The sequence below is a fragment of the Indicator indicator genome, chromosome 1 (genome assembly GCF_027791375.1).
Source record: "Indicator indicator isolate 239-I01 chromosome 1, UM_Iind_1.1, whole genome shotgun sequence".
Classification (NCBI taxonomy): domain Eukaryota; kingdom Metazoa; phylum Chordata; class Aves; order Piciformes; family Indicatoridae; genus Indicator; species Indicator indicator.
In genome coordinates, this window is record NC_072010.1 from 42,778 (window position 1) to 70,760 (window position 27,983).

General features: G+C 58.3%; 1 protein-coding gene across 1 annotated transcript in view; it reads left to right on the top strand.

Annotated features, from left to right (window-relative positions):
* Nucleotides 1-579: 579 nt before the first annotated feature.
* The window catches only part of C2CD3 (C2 domain containing 3 centriole elongation regulator), a 58,469-nt gene continuing 31,065 nt past the window's right edge, over nucleotides 580-27,983 (top strand). The window contains exons 1-18 of the mRNA XM_054391114.1: nucleotides 580-634; nucleotides 754-1,017; nucleotides 2,154-2,311; nucleotides 3,936-4,126; nucleotides 5,665-5,882; nucleotides 7,172-7,304; nucleotides 10,177-10,305; nucleotides 11,642-11,786; nucleotides 13,667-13,818; nucleotides 15,339-15,554; nucleotides 16,683-16,795; nucleotides 17,770-17,888; nucleotides 18,676-18,798; nucleotides 20,674-21,123; nucleotides 22,439-22,584; nucleotides 23,499-23,745; nucleotides 24,535-24,718; nucleotides 26,899-27,079. Coding sequence (XP_054247089.1) covers nucleotides 580-634; nucleotides 754-1,017; nucleotides 2,154-2,311; nucleotides 3,936-4,126; nucleotides 5,665-5,882; nucleotides 7,172-7,304; nucleotides 10,177-10,305; nucleotides 11,642-11,786; nucleotides 13,667-13,818; nucleotides 15,339-15,554; nucleotides 16,683-16,795; nucleotides 17,770-17,888; nucleotides 18,676-18,798; nucleotides 20,674-21,123; nucleotides 22,439-22,584; nucleotides 23,499-23,745; nucleotides 24,535-24,718; nucleotides 26,899-27,079 — 3,224 coding nt within the window. The remainder of the gene's footprint in view (nucleotides 635-753; nucleotides 1,018-2,153; nucleotides 2,312-3,935; nucleotides 4,127-5,664; nucleotides 5,883-7,171; nucleotides 7,305-10,176; nucleotides 10,306-11,641; nucleotides 11,787-13,666; nucleotides 13,819-15,338; nucleotides 15,555-16,682; nucleotides 16,796-17,769; nucleotides 17,889-18,675; nucleotides 18,799-20,673; nucleotides 21,124-22,438; nucleotides 22,585-23,498; nucleotides 23,746-24,534; nucleotides 24,719-26,898; nucleotides 27,080-27,983) is intronic.

Consider the following 27,983-nt stretch of genomic DNA (forward strand, 5'->3'; position numbering starts at 1 on the left):
ACCCCAAGGCCCACCGCTGCCACCACCACCACGATCATCCCTGACCCCCCCACCACTACCCAGCGCCCTACTCCCATGGCCCTTCCCCCTCTTCTCCCTCCCTTCCTCCCCGCAGCCTCCCCGGCCCTTCCCCCACCTACCCCATGCGCATCTTGGAGCCGGACTGGCCGCCGCCACCGGGCAGCGGAGGCCGCGGCGGGAGGCGGCCGAGGTGCAGCTGCTTCTCTAGGGCCGACATGGCGGTGAGAAAGGCTCCGACACACCAACGACTCCCCCCTCAGAGCCGCCTCGGCCGCCGGCAACCCCCGCCCGGCGCTCCTCCGCCCCACCGGAAGTGAGGGCTCCCCTCCGGCGCCCCGCGCTGCACGATGGGAAAGGAGGCTTCCCGAGGCATGCCGGGAAATGCAGTCCGCGCCTCCATAGGGAGTGTCGGGGCGCGCGGTGCGTGCTGGGAGGTGTAGTCACCGGAAGTGCTGCTTGGCGCCCTCCCCCGCCCCCCGCGGGCTGCGCCCCGCTCGCTCCCTCCCGCCCAAGCGGCGGTTGCCGGGAGGCGGCGGCGGCGCCCTGAGGGCAGGTGGCATGAGGCAGAAGAGGCCCAGAGCGCTCAGCCCGGCGGCAGCCCGGCGGAGGGGAGGTGGGCAGCTCCCCGGGGGGGTCGGAAGGGTCGCGGAGTGGGGCGGGAGGAGCGGCGGGGGACCGGTTGGAGCCCTCTTAGGCCGTGGGGCGCTGACGCTGCTGGGTTCGCTTCTGTAGGTAACGGCGAGGTCCCCGCCTCCACCAGCCTGCCGCCGCTCGTCGAGGGTCCGCTGCGCTGCTTTCTGCGCTGCACCGTCTCCAGGCTTCTATGGACGGTCGCCAAGCCGCCCGCCGCTGCCCTGGTCCGGCTGAGGTGGTGGGGGGAGACCTCGGACGGGACCGTGTTCCAGCCTGCCGCCCGGCCGGGACAGCCGGCGGGCAGAACCAGCGCCCGCTACGCCGTCCGCTGCGGCACCAGGCAGTTCGCTGCCTACCTGACAGGTAGAGCTGCTTCCCCCGGGGCAGGCAGGGGAGGGCTCTGGGGAGACCCTCAAAACCCAACGAGTTCTTTACTTGCCGAGTGACCCCAGTGAGCTCCGTGCCCCGGGACAGAGGGCTCTGGCCAGGCTGGATCGATGGGCCAAGGGCAGTGGGATGGGGGTCACCAAGGCCAAGGGTTGGATCCTGCCCTTGGATTGCAAATACCCCAGGAAGGCTCCAGGCTGGGGGCAGAGGGGCTGGGAAGTGCCTGGGGGGAAAGGCCCTTGGGGGGTTGGTGACAGCAGCTGGAGAGGAGCCAGAGGGTGCCCAGGGGGGCAAGGAGGGCAGCAGCAGCCTGGGCTGGAGCAGCAATGGTGTGGGCAGCAGGAGCAGGGCAGGGCTTGTGCCACGGGACAGTGCACTGAGGCCACACCTAGAGGGCTGGATTCAATTTTGAGCCCCTGGCTGCCAGAAGGATGTTGAGGGTTGGAGCAGGGCTAGAGAAGGGCAAGGAAGCTGGGCAAGGATCTGGAGAAGGAGGAGAAGGCTCTGGAGGAGTTGTGAGGAGCAGCTGAGGGAGCTGGGGGGTTGAGGCTGGAGAGAAGGATGCTGAAGGGGGAGACCTTGTGGCTCTCTCCAGCTCCCTGCAGGGAGCTTGGAGCAAGCTGTGGGGTCAAGGTGGTCTCCTGAGTGAAAGGACAAGAGGAAGTGGCCTCAAGCTGTCCCAGGGCAGGTTGAGGTTGGTCATGAGGAATTTCTTCACCAAAAGGGTTGTCCAGGCCTGTCCCAGGCTGCCCAGAGCAGTGGTGGAGTCTCCATCCCTGGAGGGCTTTCCAAGCATTGGAACTGTGGTGCTGAGGGCCATAGGTTGGTGGTGCCCTGGGGCAGTGCTGGGCTCATGGTTGGACTTCAGGATCTTAGAATCATTTGGATTGGAAGAGGTCCCTCAGCTGCTCCTCCCCAGCCCTGTTCCCCACAGCCCTCCCCAGCTTCCTTGCCCTGCCCTGGCCCTGCCCCAGCCCTCAAGCTCCTTCTGGCACTCAGGAGCCCAACCCTGCCCCCAGCACTGCAGCTGTGGCCTCCCCAGTGCCCAGCCCAGGGGTACAAGCCCTGCCCTGCTTTTAGTCTTCCTGATTATCTCTTCCTGATTCCCACAGACATGGCTGTGCTTGTCCTGGAGGTGATGACCAAACCTGAGCATCTTCCAGCTGGCAGAGTGCACATCACTGGCCTGTCCCAGCTCTCTCCCAGCAACCCCATCAAGGGCTGCTTCTCCATAGTGTCACCAACAGCTGAGAAGCTGGGAGAGCTGCAGGTACTGCTGACCTCTTGGCTCTGCAACATCAGTTCCATTCCTGGGGCACCACGCAGGGGGGAGCTGCTGGGGAGCAGCTCTGTGGAAAAGGAACTTGGAGTGCTGGGGGACAAGGAGGGGGCCAGCAGCCAGCAAGGTGCCCTGGGGAAGGCCAGGGAGGACAAAAGTGGCCTGGGGAGCATCAGGAGGAGTGTGGCCAGCAGCAGAACCTCAAGGGAGGTTCTCTTCCATATCTGCTCTGCCTTGGCCCGGCCACAGCTGCAGTGCTGGCTCCAGGTCTGGGCTGCCCAGCCCCAGAGAGACTGAGAAGTGCTGGAGAGAGGCCAGGGCAGGCTGGGGAGATGCTGAGGGGCCTGGAGCAGCTCTGGGAGCAGCAAAGGCTGAGAGCCCTGGGGCTGAGAGCCTGCAGAAGAGCAGCCCCAGAGGGGAGCTGAGCAATGCTCAGCAAGAGCTCAAGGGGCTGTGGGGGGCAAGAGCCTGGGGCTGGCATCTGCTGAGTGCTGCCCAGGGACAGCCCAAGGGGCACAAAGTGGAAGGCAGGAGGTGGCAGCTGGAGAGGAGGAGAAAGTTGTTTGGGGTGAGGGTGCTGGAGGCCTGGAGCAGGCTGCCCAGAGAGGTTGTGGAGTCTCCTTGTGTGGAGAGCTTCCAACCCCCCCTGGGCACTGTGCTCCTGGGGAGGCTGCTGTGGGGGCCCTGCTGGAGCAGGGGGGCTTGGACTGGGGGAGCTCCAGAGGTCCCTTCCCACCTCCTCCTCCCCATGCTGGGATCTTGTGAAGATCCAGTGGCAGGATCCAGCTGTTCTGGGTACACTGTACTGGAGTCCTGAGCTCTGCCTCAGGTGCTCCTGTCCTAAGGCAGCAAATTTAAAGGGAGTGCTGATGGTGCTGCCTCTGTTTGCAGCCTTCTGTGGCCTGGGCAGCTCAGCTTGGTAAAGAAAATTGCTTCTATCTACACTGGGAGGGAGTTTTTATTGCATTTAGAAATGGGTTGGCTCTTCTGACACTTCTCCAGAGCCTCACTGGGCTCCTGCTCTGCTCCTGCTCTGCTCAGACCCCACCTGTAGCACTGCAGCCAGGTCTGGTGCCCCCCAGCACAAGAGGGACATGGAATTGTTGGAGCAGATCCAGAGGAGGCCACAAAGATGATCAGAGGATTGGAGAATCTCCCCTGTGGGGACAGGCTGAGAAAGTTGGGGGCTGTTCAGCCTGGAGAAGAGGAGACCTTAGAGCAGCCTGAAAGGAGCTCCAGGAGAGCTGGGGAGGGAATTTGACAAGGGCTGGGAGTGACAGGATGAGGGGGAATGGATTGAAGCTGGAAGAGGGGAGATTGAGACTGGAGATGAGGAAGGAATTCTTTCCAGGTAGGGTGAGGAGACACTGGCACAGGTTGCCCAGGGAGGCTGTGGATGTCCTCTCCCTGGAGGTGTTCAGGGCCAGGCTGGATGAGGTCCTGAGCAGCCTGGGCTGGTGGGAGGTGTCCCTGCCCATGGCAGGGGGGTGGAACTGGCTGAGCTTTGAGGTCCCTTCCAGCCCAAGCCAGGCTGTGACTGAAGTGGCAGGAGAGGTGATGCTCTGCTGTGTGTGGCCCTCCCTGCAGCTCACTACCCTCACTCTGTGTCTTGCAGGTCTCCCTTGTTCTAGAACCTCTGCCAGAGCTGTATGACACCAGCAGCTCCATCCCAACCACAGATGCAAGCTTGGATCCTCCTCCTGCTCAGGGAAGGAGCAAGCTCCAGTTTCTGGCTCCATCCCAGCAGCCCCCAGTGACTGTTGGTGACCAAGAGTTTGGTGACAACAGCAAAGCCACCACTCCCAGGTAGCTTTTTAACCCTCTGGCAGAGCTCTGGCTGCTTTGGCAGCTCCCACACAGTGTTCAGCTGTGAGCTGTGTGGTGTTTGGTCTTCTGCAGTCTCCTCCTTGCATGAAACCAACAACATTCAGCACTCCAGAGCTTACAGGGAGCACAGTGCCCAGGGGGGGTTGGAAGCTCTCCACACAAGGAGACTCCACAACCTCTCTGGGCAGCCTGCTCCAGGCCTCCAGCACCCTCACCCCAAACAACTTTCTCCTCCTCTCCACCTGAACCTCCTGGGCTCCAGTTTGTGCACCCTACACTGACTTAGTTCAAGCTGTGCTTGACACAAGAGGTGCCACAGAGCTTTGGCTCAGAGCTTCAGTTGGTCTCTCTGCTGCTGTAAGTTGAGGAGTCATACAATCATGGGATCACAAACTCAGTTTGCTTGGAAGAGACCTTTAAGGTGATGGAGTCCAAGCATGAGCCCAGCACTGCCCCAGCACCACCAACCCCTGGGCCTCAGCACCACAGCTCCACAGCTTCCAAACCCTTCCAGGCATGGGGACTCCACTACTGCCCTGGGCAGCCTGGGCCAGGCCTGGACAAGCCTCAAGGGGCAGAAATTGTTCCTCAGGGACAACCTCAGCCTTCCCTGGCACAATTTGAGGCCATCTCCTCTTGTCCCATTGCTTGTTCCATTGGAGAAGAGACCAAGCCCCAGCTGGCTGCAGCCTCCTCTCAGGGAGCTGCAGAGAGCCACAAGGCCAGGAGGCATGGAGCTGGGTCTGGTTGTGAGGAGACCTTTCAGAGCATCCTGTCCAAGCATCAGCCCAGCACTGCCCCAGCACCACCACCCCATGGCCCTCAGCACCACAGCTTCCAAGCCCTTGCAGCCATGGGGACTCCACCACTGCCCTGGGCAGCCTGGGCCAGGCCTGGATAACCTCACAGGGCACAAATTGTTCCTCAGGTCCAACTTCAACCTCCCCTGGGGCAGCTTGAGGCTCTTTATCTTTGTCCCATCAGTTAGGAGCAGCCCTTGAGCCCCACCTAGCTCTAAGCTGCTCTCAGGGAGCTGCAGAGAGCCACAAGGTCTCCCCTCAGCCTCCTCTGCTGCAGCCTCAACCCCCCCAGGGCCCTCAGCTGCTCCTCACAACTTCTCCACAGCCTTCTCCTCCTTCCCCACAGCCCTCCCCAGCTTCCTTGCCCTGCCCTGGCCCTGCCCCAGCCCTCAAGCTCCTGCTGGCACTCAGGAGCCCAACCCTGCCCCCAGCACTGCAGCTGTGGCCTCCCCAGTGCCCAGCCCAGGGGCACAAGCCCTGCCCTGCTCCTGCTGCCCACACCATTGCTGCTCCAGCCCAGGCTGCTGCTGCCCTCCTTGCCCCCCTGGGCACCCCCTGGCTCCTCTCCAGCTGGCTGTCAGCCAGAGCCTGGTGTCACATTCCTCTCTGAAGCATTTATTGAAGAGGGGCAGCTGCAGTGCCAAGGGCAACTTGAGCTTTTTATCCCTTTCCTGACCCACCTTAGTTTGCCCTCAGTTGATGTTTTGTTTCCAGGAGAAGAAAAGACCATCTGCTCTTGGAAGAGAACTCTGAAAACATCAAAGACCCTTTGGCTGCTCCTCATCACCACCTGATTTTGCCAGAAGATTCTTTGCAGGTGAATCCCTCAGAGCACCAAGTCTCATTCTCCACCAGCACTGACCTGGAAGCATCTCCCAGAACCAACCTGAGGTTGCTCTCCTTGCATAACCCAGCTACAAAAGACCTGCTCTCAGGTGTGTGCACAGCTGCCAGCAGCTTCTAGGTACCCCCAGAGAGAGTTGCTGCTGACATTTCAGGTACTCAGCTGGAGAAGAGGCCCCAAGGGAAAGGGGAAGAGAAATGCTTCACCCTCTGACTGTGGCCTTCAAACCTGGCTAGGTGGAAAATGCTGAGTTAGTGCTGCTGGAAGGTGTTTTGAGCATCCAGATCATAGACACACAGAATCCCAGCATGGAGGGGTGGGAAGGGAGCTCTGGAGCTCCCCCAGTCCAACCCCCCCTGCTCCAGCAGGGCCCCCACAGCAGCCTCCCCAGGAGCACAGTGCCCAGGGGGGGTTGGAAGCTCTCCACACAAGGAGACTCCACAACCTCTCTGGGCAGCCTGCTCCAGGCCTCCAGCACCCTCACCCCAAACAACTTTCTCCTCCTCTCCAGCTGCCACCTCCTGCCTTCCACTTTGTGCCCCTTGGGCTGTCCCTGGGCAGCACTCAGCAGATGCCAGCCCCAGGCTCTTGCCCCCCACAGCCCCTTGAGCTCTTGCTGAGCATTGCTCAGCTCCCCTCTGGGGCTGCTCTTCTGCAGGCTCTCAGCCCCAGGGCTCTCAGCCTTTGCTGCTCCCAGAGCTGCTCCAGGCCCCTCAGCATCTCCCCAGCCTGCCCTGGCCTCTCTCCAGCACTTCTCAGTCTCTCTGGGGCTGGGCAGCCCAGACCTGGAGCCAGCACTGCAGCTGTGGCCTGGCCAGGGCAGAGCAGATATGGAAGAGAACCTCCCTTGAGGTTCTGCTGCTGGCCACACTCCTCCTGATGCTCCCCAGGACACCTTTGTCTTCCTTGGCCTCCCCCAGGGCACCTTGCTGGCTGCTGGTCCCCTCCTTGCCCCCCAGCACCCCCAGCTCCTTCTCCAGACAAACCAATCTGCCTTAGCAGTGCTGCTCAGCTCACACCTGGAGGGTGGATGGAAGCTCAGCTTCCCACTTGAATCATTGGTGAGGCTTTGGAGGTGGCCATCAAAGGACTGGTGATGTTCAGACAGCTCTTGGGTGTCCCTCTTCTGCCTGGCTCAGTGTGTGCTGAGGACTTACTTGGGTGGCTTGGGGTGGGAGAGTGGCAGAGGAGACCTCTGCCTCACTGCCAGCTCAGCTGCTTGATGGTGCAGAGCAAAGACTTCATCTCCACTACCTCCAGATCTTTCTAGCAGCACCTACCCAGAAGTTTCTTGCCTGTTGCTGGCTCATTTCCTGTGCTTCCCTCTTTGCTTTTGTCTTTGAGGGCTGCTGAGATTTCATCCTTCTGCTTCTTCCTCAGCAATCCTGGATCAAGGCAAGAAACTCCGTGATGCCATGGTTGTGTCTGCCATGAAATCCACCCCAGACATGGAGCTGGAACTCCATCAGGTGTCTCCTTTCAGTGAGGGAGAAGGTCTCAAAGCACCAGCAAAGTGAGTGTGGAACAGGGGGAAGTGAGCTTGGAAAAGTTGGGAAGTGAGGCTAAGTTCCAAGCCCTGAATTTGGAGACCTTACCAGGAGTGCTTGAAATGCTGAGATCCCCAAATCCCCCAAATCCCAGCATGGAGGGGTGGGAAGGGACCTCTGGAGCTCCCCCAGTCCAAGCCCCCTGCTCCAGCAGGGCCCCCACAGCAGCCTCCCCAGGAGCACAGTGCCCAGGGGGGGTTGGAAGCTCTCCACACAAGGAGACTCCACAACCTCTCTGGGCAGCCTGCTCCAGGCCTCCAGCACCCTCACCCCAAACAACTTTCTCCTCCTCTCCAGCTGCCACCTCCTGCCTTCCACTTTGTGCCCCTTGGGCTGTCCCTGGGCAGCACTCAGCAGATGCCAGCCCCAGGCTCTTGCCCCCCACAGCCCCTTGAGCTCTTGCTGAGCATTGCTCAGCTCCCCTCTGGGGCTGCTCTTCTGCAGGCTCTCAGCCCCAGGGCTCTCAGCCTTTGCTGCTCCCAGAGCTGCTCCAGGCCCCTCAGCATCTCCCCAGCCTGCCCTGGCCTCTCTCCAGCACTTCTCAGTCTCTCTGGGGCTGGGCAGCCCAGACCTGAGACAGAAGCATAGTGAAGAGGTGATTGGGTACAGTCAGCAGGGCTTCACCAAGGGCAAATCCTGCCTGGCAAACCTGGTGGCCTTCTGTGAGCAGGTGACAACATTAATAGATGAGGGGAGAGCAACTGATGGCATTGACCTGGAGCTGAGCACAGCCTTCCACACTGTCCCACACCACCTCCTGCTCTCCAAGCTGGTGACACATGGGCTTGATGGATGGACCACAGGATGGATAAAGAACTGGCTTGATGGCTGCACCCAAAGAGTGGCTGTCAATGGCTCCATGTCCCAGTGGAGGCCAGGGACAAGTGGAGTCCCTCAGGGATCAGTCCTGGGACCAGGCTTGGTCAACATCTGTGTTGGTGCCATGGACAGAGGCATTGAGTGCAGCCTCAGCAAGTTTGCTGATGACACCAAGCTGTGTGGTGCAGCAGACAGGCTGGAGGGAAGGGATCCATCCAGAGGGACCTGGCCAGGCTGGAGGGAAGGGATCCATCCAGAGGGACCTGGCCAGGCTGGAGGGAAGGGATCCATCCAGAGGGACCTGGCCAGGCTGGAGGGAAGGGATCCATCCAGAGGGACCTGGCCAGGCTGGAGGGAAGGGATCCATCCAGAGGGACCTGGGCAGGCTGGAGGGAAGGGACCCATCCAGAGGGACCTGGACAGGCTGGAGGGAAGGGATCCATCCAGAGGGACCTGGACAGGCTGGAGGGAAGGGATCCATCCAGAGGGACCTGGACAGGCTGGAGGGAAGGGATCCATCCAGAGGGACCTGGACAGGCTGCAGAGCTGGGCACAAGCCAACCTCAGGAGGTTCAACAAGACCAAGGGCAGGGTCCTGCAGCTGGGTGCAGGCAATGCCAAGCACAAATGCAGGCTGGGCAGGGACTGGCTGGAGAGCAGCCCTGAGGAGAGGGACTTGGGGGTGCTGGGGGAGGAGAAGCTCAGCAGGAGCTGTCAATGTGCACTTGCAGCCCAGAGAGCCAAGCAGAGCCTGGGCTGCAGCAGGAGAAGTGTGGCCAGCAGGGCCAGGGAGGGGATTCTCCCCCTCTGCTCCACTCTGCTCAGACCACAGCTGGAGCTCTGGGTCCAGTTCTGGAGCCTCTGTTCCAGGAAGGATCTGGAGGTACTGGAAGGTGTCCAGAGAAGGGCCAGGAGGATGAGCAGAGGGCTGGAGCTGCTCTGCTCTGGAGACAGCCTGAGAGAGTTGGGGTTGTGCAGGCTGGAGAGGAGAAGGCTCCCAGGAGACCTTCTTGTGGCCTTCCAGGATCTGAAGGGGGCTCCAAGAAAGCTGGGGAGGGACTTTTGAGGCTATCAGGGAGTGACAGGACTAGGGGGAATGGAATAAAGCTGGGAGTGGGGAGATTCAGACTGGAGGTGAGGAAGAAGTTCTTCCCCATGAGAGTGGTGAGAGCCTGGAATGGGTTGTGCAGGGAGGTGGTTGAGGCTCCATCCCTGGAGGTGTTTGCAGCCAGGCTGGATGAGGCTCTGGGCAGCCTGCTGTAGTGTGAGGTGTCCCTGGCCATGGCAGGGGGGTTGGGACTGGCTGAGCCTTGTGGTCCCTTCCAACCCTGACTGATTCTATGAACTGGACCAAGCACTGCAGCAGAGTAGATATGGAAGAGAACCTCCCACACTCCTCTTGGTGTCCCCCAGGAGACCTTTGTCCTTCTTGGCCCCCAGGGCTCCTTGCTGGCTCCTGGGCACCTCCTTGTCTCCCAGCACCCCCAGCTCCTTCTCCTTGCAGACGCTCCCCAGTAGCTGCCCCCTCAGCTGTCCTGCTGCTGATGTAGCCTGGCAAGGGCAGAGTAGAGGTGGAGGAGAACCTCCTTTGACCTGCTGCTGGCCTCACTCTTCTCGATGCCCCCCAGGAGTCCTTTGTTCTTATTGGCCCCCAGGCACCTTGCTGGCTCCTGGGCACTTGCTTGTCCCCCAGCTCCTTCTCTGTGCTTAAACTACAAGCCTGGGGCAACCTTCCTGGTGTGACTTTTAATGATTTAGGGTGGAAAAGACCAACTGAAGTTGGACTTGATGATCTTCAAGGTCTTCTCCACCCTCAGTGCTTCTGTGGTGTGGAAGATCTTGGCTGTGACTTGCAGCAGGCTGCAGAAAGTTTTTGTCTGAAGCTTCTTCTGGAGATGAAAGCAGAGGAGGCTGGAGACAACCTTTGGGGTTTAGCCTTGATGGCTTCATCTTGACCATGCCTTCATCTCTCTGCTTTGCCCCTTTCCTGCTCTCTGTTCTCTGATTGCTGCTATCCAGGAGCCCCAAAAGCTTCACCTCCAACTTTGTGCCTGGTGCTGATGATCCCAAGCTCCCCACATCCCAGGCTGCAGGTCACCCATGGGACCTAACCTCTGAGGAGAGAGCAATAGAGTTGCTCTTGGGCAGGTGAGTGTGGAGCTGCTTCAGTTTCTCCTTATTTGAGTATTTTCTACCCCAAAATGCCTCTGCCTTCCACATTTCATTGCATCATGGAATAGGTTGGGTTGAAGGCACCTTCCAAGGTCATCCCCAACCAGAGCAGGTTGCTCAGAGCCCCAAACAGCCTGATCGGAACCTGGGATGGTTCCCAGGCCTTTGGACAACCTGGGACAGGGTCTCATCACCCTCAGCATAACAAATTTTTTCCTTCTATCCAGGCTGAATCTTCTTCTCTTAGAATTGGTTTGGTTGGAAGAGACCTTTAAGATCATGGAGTCCAGCCATGAGCCCAGCACTGCCAGATCACCACCACCCATGGCCCTCAGCACCACATCTTCACAGCTCTGAAGACCCTCCAGGGATGGGGACTCCACCACTGTCCTGGGCAGCCTGGGTCCTATTCCTTATTCCCTGGGAGAAGGCTCCAAGCTCCTTTCAGGGAGCTGTAGAGAGCCAGAAGGTCTCCCCTCAGCCTCCTTTTCTGCAGGCTCAGCACCCCTAGCTGCCCCAGGGGAGATTCAGGTTGTCCCTGAGGAACAATTTGATCCCCTTGAGGGTTGTCCAGGCCTGTCCCAGGCTGCCCAGGGCAGTGGTGGAGTCTCCATCCCTGGAGGGCTTTCCAAGATGCTGAGGCCATAGGTTGGTGGTGCCCTGGGGCAGTGCTGGGCTCATGGTTGGACTTCAAGATCTCAGAATCATTTGGATTGGAAGAGGTCCCTCAGCTGCTCCTCCCCAGCCCTGTTCCCCACAGCCCTCCCCAGCTTCCTTGCCCTGCCCTGGCCCTGCCCCAGCCCTCAAGCTCCTTCTGGCACTCAGGAGCCCAACCCTGCCCCCAGCACTGCAGCTGTGGCCTCCCCAGTGCCCAGCCCAGGGGCACAAGCCCTGCCCTGCTCCTGCTGCCCACACCATTGCTGCTCCAGCCCAGGCTGCTGCTGCCCTCCTTGCCCCCCTGGGCACCCCCTGGCTCCTCTCCAGCCTCTGCCAACAACCCCCCCAGGGCCTTTCCCCCCAGGCACTTCCCAGCCCCTCTGCCCCCAGCCTGGAGCCTTCCTGGGCTTGTTGTGACCCCAGGGCAGGTGCCAGCCCTTGCCCTTGGTGCCCTCCTCCCATTGCCCTCCCTCCTCAATCCCATGAGGACCCTCAGGTAGATCCCAGACATACAGAAGCTTGGCCACAGTGCTGTGTGAGCTCAGTTTGATTGTGTCTAGAACCAGCACAGCCCAAACCCAGCACTGAGCAGGCATCAGACAGCCAGGACAGAGCTTCCCAGACTAAATCAGGATTCTTTCTCCTCTCTCCACAGCTCTGATTTGTCTCCTGTGCACCTCTGGGACCGGACAAGTTCCCTGTTGGAGTCACTGTCTCTGGGCAGTGAGGTCTATGAGAGTGAGCTCAATGATCCCCATTATGACCAGAGCCTGCTGGAGAGTCTTTTTTACTCAGCTCCTGTAAGTGGTGAGCACAAGGAAGGTGCTTAACATGGCCTGGAGACCCCCACCCACACCCCCTAAAGGTGAAGGAAAGCAGAAGCCTGCTTCAGAATGCAGCTGACAATGCAGTGGTGCTAAGGGTTAGCTAAGTGTCATAAAGAATGTTAGTAGGGAAATAGGAGTCTGGCAAGGCTCAGGATTGGCCCCCAAAGGACCAGAGGCTCCCTAAGAGCCCTTCTGCACCCCAGAGTGGCCACCAGACAAGAGCCAGAGGCTCCCTATGAACCTCTCTGCACCCCAGAGTGATCACCAGACAAGAGCCAGAGGCTCCCTGTGAACCTCTCTGCACCCCAGAGTGATCACCAGACAAGAGCCAGAGGCTCCCTGTGAACCTCTCTGCACCCCAGAGTGATCACCAGACAAGAGCCAGAGGCTCTCTGTGAACCTCTCTGCACCCCAGAGTGATCACCAGACAAGAGCCAGAGGCTCCCTGTGAACCTCTCTGCACCCCAGAGTGATCACCAGACAAGAGCCAGAGGCTCTCTGTGAACCTCTCTGCACCCCAGAGTGATCACCAGACAAGAGCCAGAGGCTCCCTGTGAACCTCTCTGCACCCCAGAGTGATCACCAGACAAGAGCCAGAGGCTCCCTATGAACCTCTCTGCACCCCAGAGTGATCACCAGACAAGAGCCAGAGGCTCCCTATGAACCTCTCTGCACCCCAGAGTGATCACCAGACAAGAGCCAGAGGCTCCCTGTGAACCTCTCTGCACCCCAGAGTGATCACCAGACAAGAGCCAGAGGTCAGAGAAGGGCAATGAAGCTGGGGAAGGTGTGGAGAGCACGGCTGGGGAGGTGCAGCTGATGGAGCTGGGGTTGTTGAGCCTGGAGCAAAGGAGGCTGAGGGGAGACCTTCTGGCTCTCTACAGCTCCATGAAGGAGCTTGGAGCCAGGTGGGAGTTGGACTTTACTCCCAAGGACAAAAGGAAATGGCCTCAAGTGGTTTAGGTTGGACATCAGAAGAAACTTCTCCACTGGAAGAGTTCTCAACCCCTGGCCCTGGCTGCCCAGGGGGGTGGCTGAGTCCCCCTCCCTGGGGGTGGCTGAGTCCCCCTCCCTGGGGTGTTTCAAAGGGGCAGAGCTGTGGTGCTGAGGGCCATGGTTTGGCACCAGCCTTGGCAGAGCTCAGAGAATGGTTGGGCTTGGGTAATCCCCAAGGTCTGTCCCAACTCCAATGGTTCTGAAACCCTCTGCGTGTCGGTGTGAGCTGAAATTCCCCCCCCACCAACAGTAACCAGGCTGGCCCAGTCTGGAAGCAAATGAAAAGCTGTATTTACAAGCAGAGTCTAAAATCTACAATGAAATGCAATGAATCTGTACAAATATACAAAATTCACAACATTCACAAATATATACAATCAACAGAAAAGCACAACCAAGCTCCCTTTGCTTCCCCCCAAGGGGACCCTCCCAAAGGGGCCTCTCTCTCTCCCAGGAGCTTCCCCCCAGACCCCCCTGGACAGAGAAGCAGAGTTAGTTAAGCAGAAAGTTGTTAACTTAGCTGCCAAGGTCAGTGTGTTATCTTCAGCCAGAAGAGAAGAAGAAACAGCAGCCAGACAGCCCAGCAACTGCCCCCACTGCCGAACGCAGAATGTGCAGAGTGCCTACTTTGTTTTGGGTAATAGTTCTTAAACATTTCTATCTATCCAATGGAAGTGTTTAGAACAATCAGTATTTTGCTTTCTTACACCCAATAGTGACTTATTTACATTCTTTCACTTTCTCTGTTCTGAACTTTGCAAGGAAAAATTAAAAAGACAGTTTCAAACCATCACACTCTGGTTTGTCATCTTTCTGGCTCTGCTGCTTCACTTCTTCCTTTGTCACTCCTGTTTCAGAAATCTGACTCCAGCCTCAGTGATTTCCTCAGTGATGATGATGTGAACTCCTCCAAAAAGGTGACCAAGAGAGAAGCTCTCAAGAAGGCTGCTCCAATGATTCCCCAGAAGGACTCTGAGCAGGATCAGAAGGTGACAGAAATTCAATCCAGGTAACCACTTCTGGTAGTGAGCTGAGTGGGGAGACACTGGGACAGGTTGCCCAGGGTAGCTGTGGAGGCTTCAAGCCTGGAAGGGTCCAAAGCCAGGCTGGATGAGGCCTTGAGCACTGTGACACCAGGAGGTGTCCCTGCCCCTGGCAGGAGGTTGGAACTCAGTGATTCACAGAATGGGTTGGGTTGGAAGGGACCTCAAAGCTCAGCCAGTTCCAACCATGGGCAGGGACACCTCCCACCAGCCCAGGCTGCTCAAGGCCTCATCCAGCCTGGCCCTGAACACCTCCAGGGAGGGGACATCCACAGCCTCCCTGGGCAGCCTGTGCCAGTGTCTCCCCAGCCTCCCTGGAAAGAATTTCTTCCTCCTCTGCAGTCTCAGTCTCCCCTCTTCCAGCTTCAATCCCTTCCCCCTTATCCTGTCACTCCCAGCCCTTGTCAGAAGTCCCTCCCCAGCTCTCCTGGAGCTTCCCTCAGGTCCTGGAGGTGCAGTGGCAGGGAACTCTTGGAACCTTTCTTTAAACCAATGATTGTTTAATGGTGACTTTAAATCAGTGATTATTTAATGGCCCCTTGAAATCATTGATTGTTTGATGGCTCCTTGAAATCATTGATTGTTTGATGGCTCCTTGAAATCATTGATTGTTTGATGGCTCCTTGAAGTCATTGATTGTTTGATGGCTCCTTGAAGTCATTGATTGTTTGATGGCTCCTTGAAGTCATTGATTGTTTGATGGCTCCTTGAAGTCATTGATTGTTTGATGGCTCCTTGAAGTCATTGATTGTTTGATGGCTCCTTGAAGTCATTGATTGTTTGATGGCTCCTTGAAGTCATTGATTGTTTGATGGCTCCTTGAAGTCATTGATTGTTTGATGGCTCCTTGAAGTCATTGATTGTTTGATGGCTCCTTGAAGTCATTGATTGTTTGATGGCTCCTTGAAATCATTGATTGTTTGATGGCTCCTTGAAGTCATTGATTGTTTGATGGCTCCTTGAAGTCATTGATTGTTTGATGGCTCCTTGAAGTCATTGATTGTTTGATGGCTCCTTGAAGTCATTGATTGTTTGATGGCTCCTTGAAGTCATTGATTGTTTGATGGCTCCTTTAAATCAGTCCACTGCCCCTCATCCTGTCACTCCCCAGCCCTTGTCAAAAGTCCCTCCCCAACTCTCCTGTGTCTCCCTTCAGGCTGCTCTGAGGTCTCCCTGGAGCCTTCTCTTCTCCAGGCTGCACAGCTCCAACTCTCTCAGCCTGTCCCCACAGGGGAGGTTCTCCTGCCCTCTGATCATCTTGGTGGCCTCCTCTGGAGCCTCTCCACCAGCTCCATGTCCTTCTTGTGCTGGGGGCAGTGCTGCAGGTGGGGTCTGAGCAGAGCAGAGGACCTTTAAGGTCCCTTCCAACCCTCACTGTGCTGAGGTTCTGGGGATTCTCTGAGCAGCTGAGCCTGGGAAAAGCAGGCTGAGGGGAGACCTTCATCTGGGGGTGTATGAGGATGTTCCTGTCACCCTAACTCTCACTTTTGTCTCCTGCTAGGCCATTTGCTCCTCCACAAGACCAAGCAGAAGGCGTTTCTGTGAGGTCCTTGGGTGCAGACAGGTTGGCAGTGCTGGAGCGAATCCACCTGGCCAGAGTCATCATTGGGAGCTTGAAAATCCCTCCTGAGAGCATCCAGAGAAGCCCAAGGAAGAAAGGGCTGATGGGGAAACCCCCAAGGCCTGCAGCCCTCACCAAGTGGTAAGGAGCAGGGGAATGGTTTGTCACCAGCTGAGGGCTTCTGCCTTCAAGGTAGAGCAGGGTGAGGTTAGAAAGGACCTCTGGAGCTCCCCCAGTCCAACCCCCCTGCTCCAGCAGGGCCCCCACAGCAGCCTCCCCAGGAGCACAGTGCCCAGGGGGGGTTGGAAGCTCTCCACACAAGGAGACTCCACAACCTCTCTGGGCAGCCTGCTCCAGGCCTCCAGCACCCTCACAACAAACAACTTTCTCCTCCTCTCCAGCTGCCACCTCCTGCCTTCCACTTTGTGCCCCTTGGGCTGTCCCTGGGCAGCACTCAGCAGATGCCAGCCCCAGGCTCTTGCCCCCCACAGCCCCTTGAGCTCTTGCTGAGCATTGCTCAGCTCCCCTCTGGGGCTGCTCTTCTGCAGGCTCTCAGCCCCAGGGCTCTCAGCCTTTGCTGCTCCCAGAGCTGCTCCAGGCCCCTCAGCATCTCCCCAGCCTGCCCTGGCCTCTCTCCAGCACTTCTCAGTCTCTCTGGGGCTGGGCAGCCCAGACCTGGAGCCAGCACTGCAGCTGTGGCCTGGCCAGGGCAGAGTATAGAGGCAGGAGACCCTCCCTTGCCCTGCTTGGCCTTCAGGACCTTCCTCTCCCTCAGCTCTCAGCCTGCCCAGGGCTCCCTGGCTGCCAGCACAGCCTCAGGGCTGTCCCCACTGCTCCCAGCTGGGTCCCATCAGCAACCTGGCTGAGGCTCCACTCTCTGCCTTCATCCAGGCTCTTGAGGAAGATGTTGAGCAAAACAGGACCCAATCCTGACCCCTGGGCAACACCACCAGCTCCAGGCCTCCAGCTAGACCCTGCCCCACTGCTCACAACCCTCTGAGCTGTGCCCTTCAGCCAGTTCTCCACCCACTCACTCTCCCCTCCTCTAACCCAGGCTTCCTAAGCTTCCCATCAGGATGTTGTGGGACACAGTGTCCAAAGCTTTGCTGAAGGGCAGGTAGCCACCAGCCACTGCTGTCCCCTCCTCTGCCCACCTGCCTCTAACCTGAACTTGTCACCCTGAGACTTGCCTCCTGCATTCTCTACCCTCCATTTTGGATGGGTTCTGATCATCCCTTCCTTATCTTTGTGTTTTTTTCTTTTCTCTAGCACCTTCTTTGTGGAGTTCCACTTCCCTGTGGGAGCCTCCAAGGATGACAGGGGCCAGGTGTCCCTCTCCACAGAAGTGATTCGAGTGGCCTCCAGTAAAGTCACAGATGATGGTGAGAGCTTCTTATCCTCCCCATCTTGTGTTTATTTTTGTTGATTCCTTCACAGAATCACAGAACTGTAGGGTTGGAAGGGACCTCCAGAGGTCACCCAGTCCAACCCCCCTGCCAGAGGAGGGGCACCCAGGGCAGGGCACACAGGAAGACATCCAGGGGGGGTTGGAAGCTCTCCACACAAGGAGACTCCACAACCTCTCTGGGCAGCCTGCTCCAGGCCTCCATAGACTCCTAGAATCAGTCAGGGTTGGAAGGGACCACAAGGCTCAGCCAGTTCCAACCCCCCTGCCATGGCCAGGGACACCTCACACTACAGCAGGCTGGCCAGAGCCTCATCCAGCCTGGCTGCAAACACCTCCAGGGATGGAGCCTCAACCACCTCCCTGCACAACCCATTCCAGGCTCTCACCACTCTCATGGGGAAGAACTTCTTCCTCACCTCCAGTCTGAATCTCCCCACTTCCAGCTTTATTCCATTCCCCCCAGTCCTGTCACTACCTGATAGCCTAAAAAGTCCCTCCCCAGCTTTCTTGGAGCCCCCTTCAGATCCTGGAAGGCCACAAGAAGGTCACCTCAGAGCCTTCTCCTTCTCCACACTGAACAGCCCCAACTCTCTCAGGCTGTCCTCATAGCAGAGCAGCTCCAGCCCTCTGCTCATCCTGGTGGCCCTTCTCTGGACACCTTCCAGCATGTCCATAGCCCTCTTGTAACAGAGGCTCCAGAACTGGATGCAGTGCTCCAGGTGGGGTCTCAGCAGAGCTGAGCAGAGTCCCAGGTCCTCACCCCTCTCATTGTAAAGGCTTTGTGCTCGTCCATCCTTCTCACAGCTGCCCCCACTGTCCCCTCTTACCTCACCTGTCTCCTCCACCATGTTCTCTGTGGAGATTTCTCTACTCCTGCTCCAGCTCCAGTGGCAGATGGAGCTCAGAAGCCTCCCAGGAGCTCCTCACAAGTCTTCTGTTTCCTTACAGTGGTGAAGTTCCAGCAGCACTTTGTCCTCCCTGTTGCCTTTGGGAGAAGCCTGATAGAGCACTGGTGGAGCTCTGAGCTTGCTTTCAAAGTCTACATGAGGAAGAGCACCCAGAAGAAGGTACTCAGGAGAGGTTCTCTGTCTTCGGTGTGTTGAGAAGCAAAGAACTTTGCTGCATTTCTCTCTCCTCCACTGCTTCTCAGAGTCTCCTGCAACACTTTGGTGCAGTTTGTGCACCTCCAAGCATCAGAGGCAAAACAAAGTGAGGTGGCTTGAACATGGGTGGCTGAAGGACACAGCTCAGAGGGTTGTGAGCAGTGGGACAGAGGTTGTGGTGTTGCCCTGACCCTTCATCAGCATCTTCATCAGCAGCCTGGATGAAGGCAGAGAGTGGAGCCTCAGTCAGGTTGCTGATGGGACCCAGCTGGGAGCAGTGGGGACAGCCCTGAGGCTGTGCTGGCAGCCAGGGAGCCCTGGGCAGGCTGGGGGAGAGGCCCCAGCTCTCTCAGCCTGTCCCCCAGGGGAGGTTCTCCAGCCCTCTGATCATCCTTCTGGCCTCCTCTGGACCCTCTCCACCAGCTCCAGGTCCTTCTCATGCTGGGAGGCACCAGGCCTGGCTGCAGTGCTGCAGGTGGGGGCTGAGCAGAGGATCTGTAAGGTCCCTTCCAACCCTTTCTGGGCTGAGGTTCTGGGGATTCTGTGAGCAGCTGAGGGACCTGAAATTGGAACTGAGGGAACCCTTCCTTCAAAACCCTGTGGGTACAACTCACCCTGTGGGAGCTGGGGTGGTGGGTTGGTGTCCACAGCTTCCCAGAAGGACCTTTTGGTTGATGTTTGTGTCTTTAATACTTCAGACCTGTCAGAAGCTGCTGTAAAGTGACTTTTTTGTTGTCTCTTCTGCCCTCAGCCAGTGGCCATTGGCTCAGCTGCACTCTGGTTACGTCAGGTTCTTGAGTCTGAGCTGCTCAGAGTCAGCTGTGAGGTAGCTGTGGAGAAAGAGGGAGCTCAGCCACAGGTTGGACCACTGAAGGTAGGTGTTGGGCTACTGAAGGGGGGTGTTGGACCACCTGGATTTTGAGCTGGATGAGCTCTAGTTGCTAATTTTGCCTGAATCTTCTGTTTTGAATTGTTCATCTTCTGTCAGTCTGGAGGAACCTGAACGTGGGGCAGGACAACCCCTGGGGTCCATCCAGGCTGGAGAGCAGCCCTGGGGAGACCTCCTGAGTGCTGGGGCAGCTCTGGAGGCCTCAGCACAGGCAGGGAGCTGCTGGAGCAGGGCCAGAGGAGGCCACAGCCATGCTGGGAGGGCTGGAAGGGCTCTGCTGGGATCCAGGCTGGCAGAGTTGGGGGAGTTGAGGCTGGAGGAGAGAAGGCTGCAGGGAGAGCTTCTGGTGGCCTTGCAGGGCTGGAAGGGGCTGAGAAGAAAGCTGGGGACAGAGTTCTGAGCAGGGCCTGTGGGGACAGGACCATGGGGGATGGTTTGGAGCTCCAAGAGGGAGACTCAGACTGGAGAGAAGGGAGAAATGTTTGACCCTGAGGGTGCTGAGAGCCTGTCCCAGGGTGCCCAGAGAGGTGAGAGCTGCCCCAGGGCTGGCACCAGCCCAGCTCAGGTCTCTGAGCAGCCTGCTCTGGCTGGGGCTGTCCCTGCTGGCTGTGGGGAGGTTCCCCTCCCACCCAAACCACTTTATGGTTTTATAGTTTCTTTTTTCTCCCAGTTTCAGTTTCCCAAGACTGAGCTCTGAAGGTTTGTAAGAGCAGGAGAAGACAACAAGAACCTTTTTCTCCCCCTAGGCTTTTGGAGAATTAGTTTGGCCCTCCTGCAGGTTGTGATGTTCCCCTGGCTGCAGGGTGGAACAAGGCTCAGTAGGGAAGGGCTCCTAAAGTGACTCCCAGAGAACAAGAGCCATGGATGAGAGGAAATGGCCTCAAATTGTCCCAGGGGAGGTTGAGGTTGTCCCTGAGGAACAAATTCTTCCCCCTGAGGGTTGTCCAGGCCTGTGCCAGGCTGCCCAGAGCAGTGGTGGAGTCTCCATGGCTGGAGGGGTTTGGAAGCTGTGGAGCTGAGGGCCATGGGGTGGTGGTGCTGGGGCAGTGCTGGGTTGATGCTTGGACTCCATCACCTTAAAGGTCTTTTCCAACCAAAACAGCTCCAGGGTTCTGCAAGGTCTTCTCCTGGTACTTCTCACCTGGAGCTCAGCCTCCAGTCAGCTTTGGGCTTGGGCCACCAGGTTGGGTTTGTAGTGGAGCTGCTGCTGGGTCTGCTGCCTCAGGCTGTGGTCTGGAGTGCAGGGAGAGTTGGAGCTTGAAACCAACCTGAGCAAAAGTCCCTACAGTGATGATCCAACACTCTCCTGGAACACAAGAGAATCCACTGCAGGTTCCAAAGCTGCTGAGGGGCCTGGAGCAGCTCTGGGAGCAGCAAAGGCTGAGAGCCCTGGGGCTGAGAGCCTGCAGAAGAGCAGCCCCAGAGGGGAGCTGAGCAATGCTCAGCAAGAGCTCAAGGGGCTGTGGGGGGCAAGAGCCTGGGGCTGGCATCTGCTGAGTGCTGCCCAGGGACAGCCCAAGGGGCACAAAGTGGAAGGCAGGAGGTGGCAGCTGGAGAGGAGGAGAAAGTTGTTTGGGGTGAGGGTGCTGGAGGCCTGGAGCAGGCTGCCCAGAGAGGTTGTGGAGTCTCCTTGTGTGGAGAGCTTCCAACCCCCCCTGGGCACTGTGCTCCTGGGGAGGCTGCTGTGGGGCCCTGCTGGAGCAGGGGGGGTTGGACTGGGGGAGCTCCAGAGGTCCCTTCCACCAGACCACAGCCTGGGATCTGTGGCTTCTGCACAATGTGTGATGCATTTTCCTGTTGCAGTCTCCTCTCTTTGGGGCACATCTTCTGACCATCTCCACCTTCCCTTACCCAACTCAGGTGTCCTTAGAGCTTGCAGCTGACAACAAAGACCTCACCCACACCACTGCCAGGTCCCCTGCTCCTGCCCAGCCATTCCCAGCTCATGCCATAAGAAGTCCTCAGCAGGAGCCCACCAGGAAGTGTGGCATTGGAGGAAGCCCTCCCAGCCTGAACCTTCCCACCTGGGAGGACTCCCCGAAGACAGCAGCAAGCAGCACAAAGCCTCCATGGCCTGCACCAAGCTCTGCTGCCCAGAAGGTGGAGGCACAGCTCAGCAGGCCTGAAGAGGAAGGTTTGCTCCTGCACATGCTGCTGATGGTGCCTGAGGGCAAGGACTTTGTGGTGGAAGGCTCTGGGCTGCAGGGCTCTTGTAATGTGTACCTGAACTGCAGGCTGCTCAGCTCTGAGGAGGCCACCAGCTCTGCTGTGGTTTGGGGCACCACACAGCCTGCCTTTGACTTCTCCCAGGCAAGTCACAGCTCTTCTGTTTCACTTGGGTTGAAAGGTGGCCCTCAGCCTTCCCAGGGTGCCCCTGAGGCTTCCCAGGGTGCTCCTCAGCCTGCCCAAGCTGCACTTCACACCTCACAAAGTGTCTTTCACACTTCACAAGGTGAAGATGCTGAGGGGCCTGGAGCAGCTCTGGGAGCAGCAAAGGCTGAGAGCCCTGGGGCTGAGAGCCTGCAGAAGAGCAGCCCCAGAGGGGAGCTGAGCAATGCTCAGCAAGAGCTCAAGGGGCTGTGGGGGGCAAGAGCCTGGGGCTGGCATCTGCTGAGTGCTGCCCAGGGACAGCCCAAGGGGCACAAAGTGGAAGGCAGGAGGTGGCAGCTGGAGAGGAGGAGAAAGTTGTTTGGGGTGAGGGTGCTGGAGGCCTGGAGCAGGCTGCCCAGAGAGGTTGTGGAGTCTCCTTGTGTGGAGAGCTTCCAACCCCCCCTGGGCACTGTGCTCCTGGGGAGGCTGCTGTGGGGGCCCTGCTGGAGCAGGGGGCTTGGACTGGGGGAGCTCCAGAGGTCCCTTCTGAATGAACAGAGCAGTATGGGAGGATGGATTCTTGTCCTGACATGGGCCAGAGCCTTCCTCTCCAACCAGCAGCATCTCAGGCATGCAGTGATGTTGTCTCTGGAAACTTGAGGCTGCTCCAATGCATTTTGGTGTCCTCCTGCTCTGTGAGACCTTTGGACTCTAGCTGGAAGGGTGAAATGGAAAAGCTTTTTTTAGGTCAGGGTTGGGCCCTCCCTGTCAGAAGGGGGCCTGGGGCAGGGCAAGGAAGCTGGGGAGGGCTGTGGGGAAGGAGGAGAAGGCTGTGGAGAAGTTGTGAGGAGCAGCTGAGGGCCCTGGGGGGGTTGAGGCTGCAGCAGAGGAGGCTGAGGGGAGACCTTGTGGCTCTCTGCAGCTCCCTGAGAGCAGCTTGCAGCCAGCTGGGGCTCAAGGGCTGCTCCTGAGGGCTGGGCCAAGAGGAGATGGCCTCAGGTTGTGCCAGGGGAGCTTCAGCTTGGCCCTCAGCACCAAGTGGTGCCCCTGGAGGGGTGCCCAGGCCTGTGCCAGGCTGCCCAGGGCAGTGGTGGAGTGCCCCTGGCTGGAGGGGGTTGGCAGGTGTGGAGCTGTGGTGCTGAGGGCCCTGGGGTGGTGGTGCTGGGGCAGTGCTGGGCTCCATGCTTGGACTCCATCACCTTGGAGGTCTTCTCCAACCAAACCAATTCTCTGTAGAGTTCCCAGAGTGTTCTGTACTTAGCTTCCAGGGATTTTTTTTTTCCTGTGAGCTGATTTCTTCCCTCACCTCTTCCAGGTGATGCCTTTTCCCTTGACTTCCAAACTCTTGGAGAGGCTGAAGAACAACGTCCTGGTCCTGGAAGCCTGGAACAAGATGGGAAGCTGTGACAGGCTGCTGGGTCTGGTGAAGCTTCCTCTGCACCAGTTCTACATCTCCTTCAAGTAAACATCTTGGGGCCTCCTTTTGGGTGGCTTGGGAGGATCTCCTGAGTGAGGGTCAGGGAAGGGATTGGTGGTGTTGGGGTTGTGTGGAAGACTTCAGCAGCAGACTGCAGCAGAGGATCAGCAAAGCCTAGGGCCAGGTCCTGGGTCCTGCCTCTGGGTTGGGACAGCCCCTGGGGTCCATCCAGGCTGGGGGGAAAGGGCTGGAGAGCAGCCCTGGGGAGACCTCCTGAGTGCTGGGGCAGCTCTGGAGGCCTCAGCACAGGCAGGGAGCTGCTGGAGCAGGGCCAGAGGAGGCCACAGCCATGCTGGGAGGGCTCTGCTGAGAGGCCAGGCTGGGAGAGTTGGGGTTGCTCAGCCTGGAGAAGGCTCCAGGGAGAGCTTCTGGTGGCCTTGCAGGGCTGGAAGGGGCTGAGAAGAAAGCTGGGGACAGAGTTCTGAGCAGGGCCTGTGGGGACAGGACCATGGGGGATGGTTTGGAACTCAAGAGGGAGATTCAGAGCAGGGAGAAGGAAGAAGCTCTTCAGCAGGAGGGTGGTGAGAGCCTGTCCCAAGGTGCCCAAAGGAGGAATAATTTGTGCCCCTTGAGGCTTGTCCAGGCCTGTGCCAGGCTGCCCAGGGCAGTGGTGGAGTCCTCATCCCTGGAAGTGTTTCCAAGTCATGGAGCTGTGGTGCTGAGGGCCAGGGGTTGGTGGTGCCCTGGGGCAGTGCTGGGCTCATGGTTGGACTCCATCCCCTAAAAGGTCTTCTCCAACCAAAGGGGTTCTGTGATTCATGTAACTGAGATGGATCTGAGGGGAATGGAGATGGTTTGGTCCCACCCCAGGTGAGCTTTGTGTGCTCCCCCTCAGGGAGCTCTTTCCTCATGCTGAGGCTTTTTGACTGATTTCTTTTTTTGCTTTCATCTCTTCTAGAGATCCAAAGATTTCTCACCTGCTCCTCCAAGCTCAGTACCCAGTGGTGGCTGTGGACAGCTACATGCCTGTGGTGGATGTCTTCACTGGCAGCAGAAGTGGCAGCCTGAAGGTCATTCTGGCCATGGGCTCAGCTGAGCAAATTGTGGCCCTGCAGAGGCTCAAAGCTGAAGAAGGAAAGGTTCCTGCTGTGCCCCAGCATGCAGCCCACTGCCTGGATCCTGCTCCTCTGGACCTCACCATGGTAGTGGTCCTGAATTTTGATCCTGAGGGTGGAGAGAGCCTGTCCCAGGTTGCCCAGAGAGGTGGGAGCTGCCCCATGGCTGGAACCATCCCAGGCCAGGTTGTCTGGGGCTCTGAGCAACCTGCTCTGGGTGGGGCTGTCCCTGCTGGCTGCAGGGGGGTTGGACTGGATGGACTTGGAGGGTCCCTTCCCATGATTCTGTCTGGAACAAGTCTGATAGAAATGGTTGGAGGTGGGAAGGGAGCTCTGGAGCTCCCCCAGTCCAACCCCCCTGCTCCAGCAGGGCCCCCACAGCAGCCTCCCCAGGAGCACAGTGCCCAGGGGGGGTTGGAAGCTCTCCACACAAGGAGACTCCACAACCTCTCTGGGCAGCCTGCTCCAGGCCTCCAGCACCCTCACCCCAAACAACTTTCTCCTCCTCTCCAGCTGCCACCTCCTGCCTTCCACTTTGTGCCCCTTGGGCTGTCCCTGGGCAGCACTCAGCAGATGCCAGCCCCAGGCTCTTGCCCCCCACAGCCCCTTGAGCTCTTGCTGAGCATTGCTCAGCTCCCCTCTGGGGCTGCTCTTCTGCAGGCTCTCAGCCCCAGGGCTCTCAGCCTTTGCTGCTCCCAGAGCTGCTCCAGGCCCCTTGGAACCATCTTCATTTGTGTGACCTCAGAGAGCAAGCAGCTGCTGATGCTTCTGAGCCTCCCATCTCAGCCTGCTTGGCACTTCACCTTCCCACTCCTTTTCCCCTACTGTTTCCTAAGGATTTGCCCTTTTCCATGTGGGTTTCCTTTGCTTTCTTTGCAGTCAGAGGCAGAAGGGGAAGGTGTGATGATGGAGCACATGTTTGAGATCCATGTGGAGAGCATGAAAGGCCTCAGTCCCCTGCAGGCCACAGTCTGGGGAGAGGCTGACTGCTATGTCCAGTACCGTTTCCCAGCTCAAGAGCCTGCTGCTGGCCCACTGCAAGGAGCTGAATGGCCTGAGGATGGTGAGAGGGCTTGGGTGGCTCTGGGTGATCCCCAGCAGCCTGGGCAGCAGGGGGAGGGGAGGGGATTCTGCTGCTCTGCTCTGCTGATACCCCAGCTGCAGTGCTGGGGCAGCTCTGGAGTCCTCAGCACAGCCAGGGACCTGCTGGAGTGGGGCCAGAGGAGGCCAAAGCAATGATCATGGAATCATGGAATGGTTTGAGTGGGAAGGGACCTTAAAGATCATCCAATTCCAACCCCCTGCCATGGGCAGGGACACCTCCCACTGGACCAGGTTGGCATTAAGCTCCTCCAGGGTTGGAGCCTCCACAACGACTCTGGGCAACCTTCTTCCAGTGCCTCACCACCCCCATGGCAAAGAATTTCCTCTTCATGCCTCATCTAAACCCAGCTTCTTCCTGTTTGGAGCCTTCACCTCTTGTCCTGTCACTCCATGCCTTTGTAGGAAGCCCTGGAGCTCCTCTTCAATACTGGAAGGCCACCAGAAGGTCTCCCCAAACCCTTCTCTTCTGCAGGCTGGACAAACCCCAACTCTGCCAGCCTGGTCTCACAGGGGAGGTTCTCCAGCCCTCTGATCACCTTCATGGTCTCCTCTGGGCCCACTCTAGCAGCTCCATGCCCTTGTGCTGGGGACTCCAGAGCTGGACACAGTATTCCAAGAGAGTGGAGTACAGGAGTGGAATCACCTCCCTCAGGGAGCTAAAGGGCTGGAAGGGCTCTGCTGGGATCCAGGCTGGCAGAGTTGGGGGAGTTCAGCCTGGGGAAGAGAAGGCTCCAGGGAGAGCTTCTGGTGGCCTTGCAGGGCTGGAAGGGGCTGAGAAGAAAGCTGGGGACAGAGTTTTGAGCAGGGCCTGTTGGGACAGGACCAGGGGGATGGTTTGGAACTGAAAGAGGGAGACTCAGTCTGGAGAGCAGGAAGACACTGAGGGTGCTGAGAGCCTGTCCCAGGGTGCCCAGAGCTGGGAGCTGCTCCATGGCTGGCACCAGCCCAGCTCAGGCTGTTTGGGGCTCTGAGCAACCTGCTCTGGTTGGGGATGTCCCTGCTGACAGGATGAGCTGGAAAGGTCCTTTCCAAGCCAACCCATTCCATATCTCAGTGCTTCTAAAGGAATATTCAAATAATTCCAGGTATGGACAGTGATTTTGTGATGACTTGGAGAGATTGGAACCACCCCCAGAGATATTTCCTCTGGCAAATGCCAGTCAGTACCAAGGCTCATAGGATGTCCCCTGGACAGTGTCACCTTCCAGCCACCTTCAGCAGTAGTTCTCAACCTGTGGCTCACAGATCTGTGAGGCCCTGTGCAGGGTCCTTCAGCTGGGTCAGGGCAATGCCAGGCACTGCTAGAGGCTAGGCAGGGCCTGGCTGGAGAGCAGCCCTGAAGGAAAGGCCTTGGGGGTGCTGGGGGAGGAGAAGCTCAGCAGGAGCCAGCAGGGAGCACTTGCAGCCCAGAGAGCCAAGCAGAGCCTGGGCTGCAGCAGGAGAAGTGTGGCCAGCAGGGCCAGGGAGGTGATTCTCCCCCTCTGCTCCACTCTGCTCAGACCACAGCTGGAGCTCTGGGTCCAGTTCTGGAGCCTCTGTTCCAGGAAGGATCTGGAGGTGCTGGAAGGTGTCCAGAGAAGGGCCAGGAGGATGAGCAGAGGGCTGGAGCTGCTCTGCTCTGGAGACAGCCTGAGAGAGTTGGGGCTGTGCAGTCTGGAGAGGAGAAGGCTCTGAGGTGACCTTCTTGTGGCCTTCCAGGATCTGAAGGGGGCTGCAGGACAGCTGGGGAGGGACTTTTGAGGGTGTCAGGGAGGGATAGGAGTGGGGGGGAATGGAGCAAAAGTAGACGTGGGGAGATTCAGATTGGATGTGAGGAAGAAATTCTTCCCCATGAGGGTGGTGAGAGCCTGGCACAGGTTGCCCAGGGAGGTGGTGGAAGCCTCATCCCTGGAGGTTTTTGCAGCCAGGCTGGAGGTGGCTGTGAGCAACCTGCTGTGGTGTGAGGTGTCCCTGGGCATGGCAGGGGGGTTGGAACTGGCTGAGCCTTGAGCTCCCTCCCAACCCTGACAATTCTGTGATTCTAGGATTCCTTGGGAAGTTCAACTTCTCCTCATGTCCTACCTGCTGAAGGACTGCAGAGAGGCAGAACTTGAAGGTGCCAGCTCCAACCACCTGTAACCTCCTCTGCTTGACTTGCAGGCATCCAGCTGAAGCCCTTCCGCACTGCCACCACCCTCTGTGTCCCTGATCCCATCTTTCATGATGGACATCTGCATTCTTTCCTGGTTCCTGCTGGTGTCCCAGTCCAGAAGCTCCTGCTCAGTGCATTTATGGCACCAGGAGGGAGTGGAGGAGGAATCCAGTTTGAAGTTTGGTGCAGGTACAGCATAACCTCCTCTCCTTTCTCCAGCTTGCAGGTGGGGACAGATCTGGGAGTGAGAAACCTTGAGCTGAGAGGTGGAGGTGGGAAATGACTCAGTTGAGGTCATCACCATTTGGTGGTGGGAACCTGCAGTTCTGGTTGCATTTCACATGTCTGAGGCTTTTTTTTTTTTCTTGCTCTCAGGAGAGCTGATTCCTCATTTCTTCTTACAGCCTCATGGGAAAGTCTCTGCTCTTGGTTTGCTTTCCTCCATAATGACCCCTGGGCATCATCTCAGTGCTCAGCAAGAGCTCAAGGGGCTGTGGGGGGCAAGAGGCTGGGACTGGGATCTCCTGAGTGCTGCCCAGGGACAGCCCAAGGGGCACAAAGTGGAAGGCAGGAGGTGGCAGCTGGAGAGGAGGAGAAAGTTGTTTGGGGTGAGGGTGCTGGAGGCCTGGAGCAGGCTGCCCAGAGAGGTTGTGGAGTCTCCTTGTGTGGAGAGCTTCCAACCCCCCCTGGGCACTGTGCTCCTGGGGAGGCTGCTGTGGGGGCCCTGCTGGAGCAGGGGGGTTGGACTGGGGGAGCTCCAGAGGTCCCTTCCCACCCCTCCATGCTGGGATTCAGGGCTGCCATTCTGTAACCCCCACACTGGACTTCATAGCAGCCTGGCAGGGTAGTTCCATTGGTCTGAGGTGGTCACCTCACCAGTTAGAACCACAGAACTGTCAGGGCTGGAAGGGATCTCAAGGCTCAGCCAGTTCCAACCCCCCTGCCATGGCCAGGGACACCTCACACCACAGCAGGTTGCTCACAGCCACCTCCAGCCTGGCTGCAAAAACCTCCAGGGATGAGGCCTCCACCACCTCCCTGGGCAACCTCTGCCAGTGTTGTTAGAGGTTAAGAGGGCAAATTTCTGACCCAA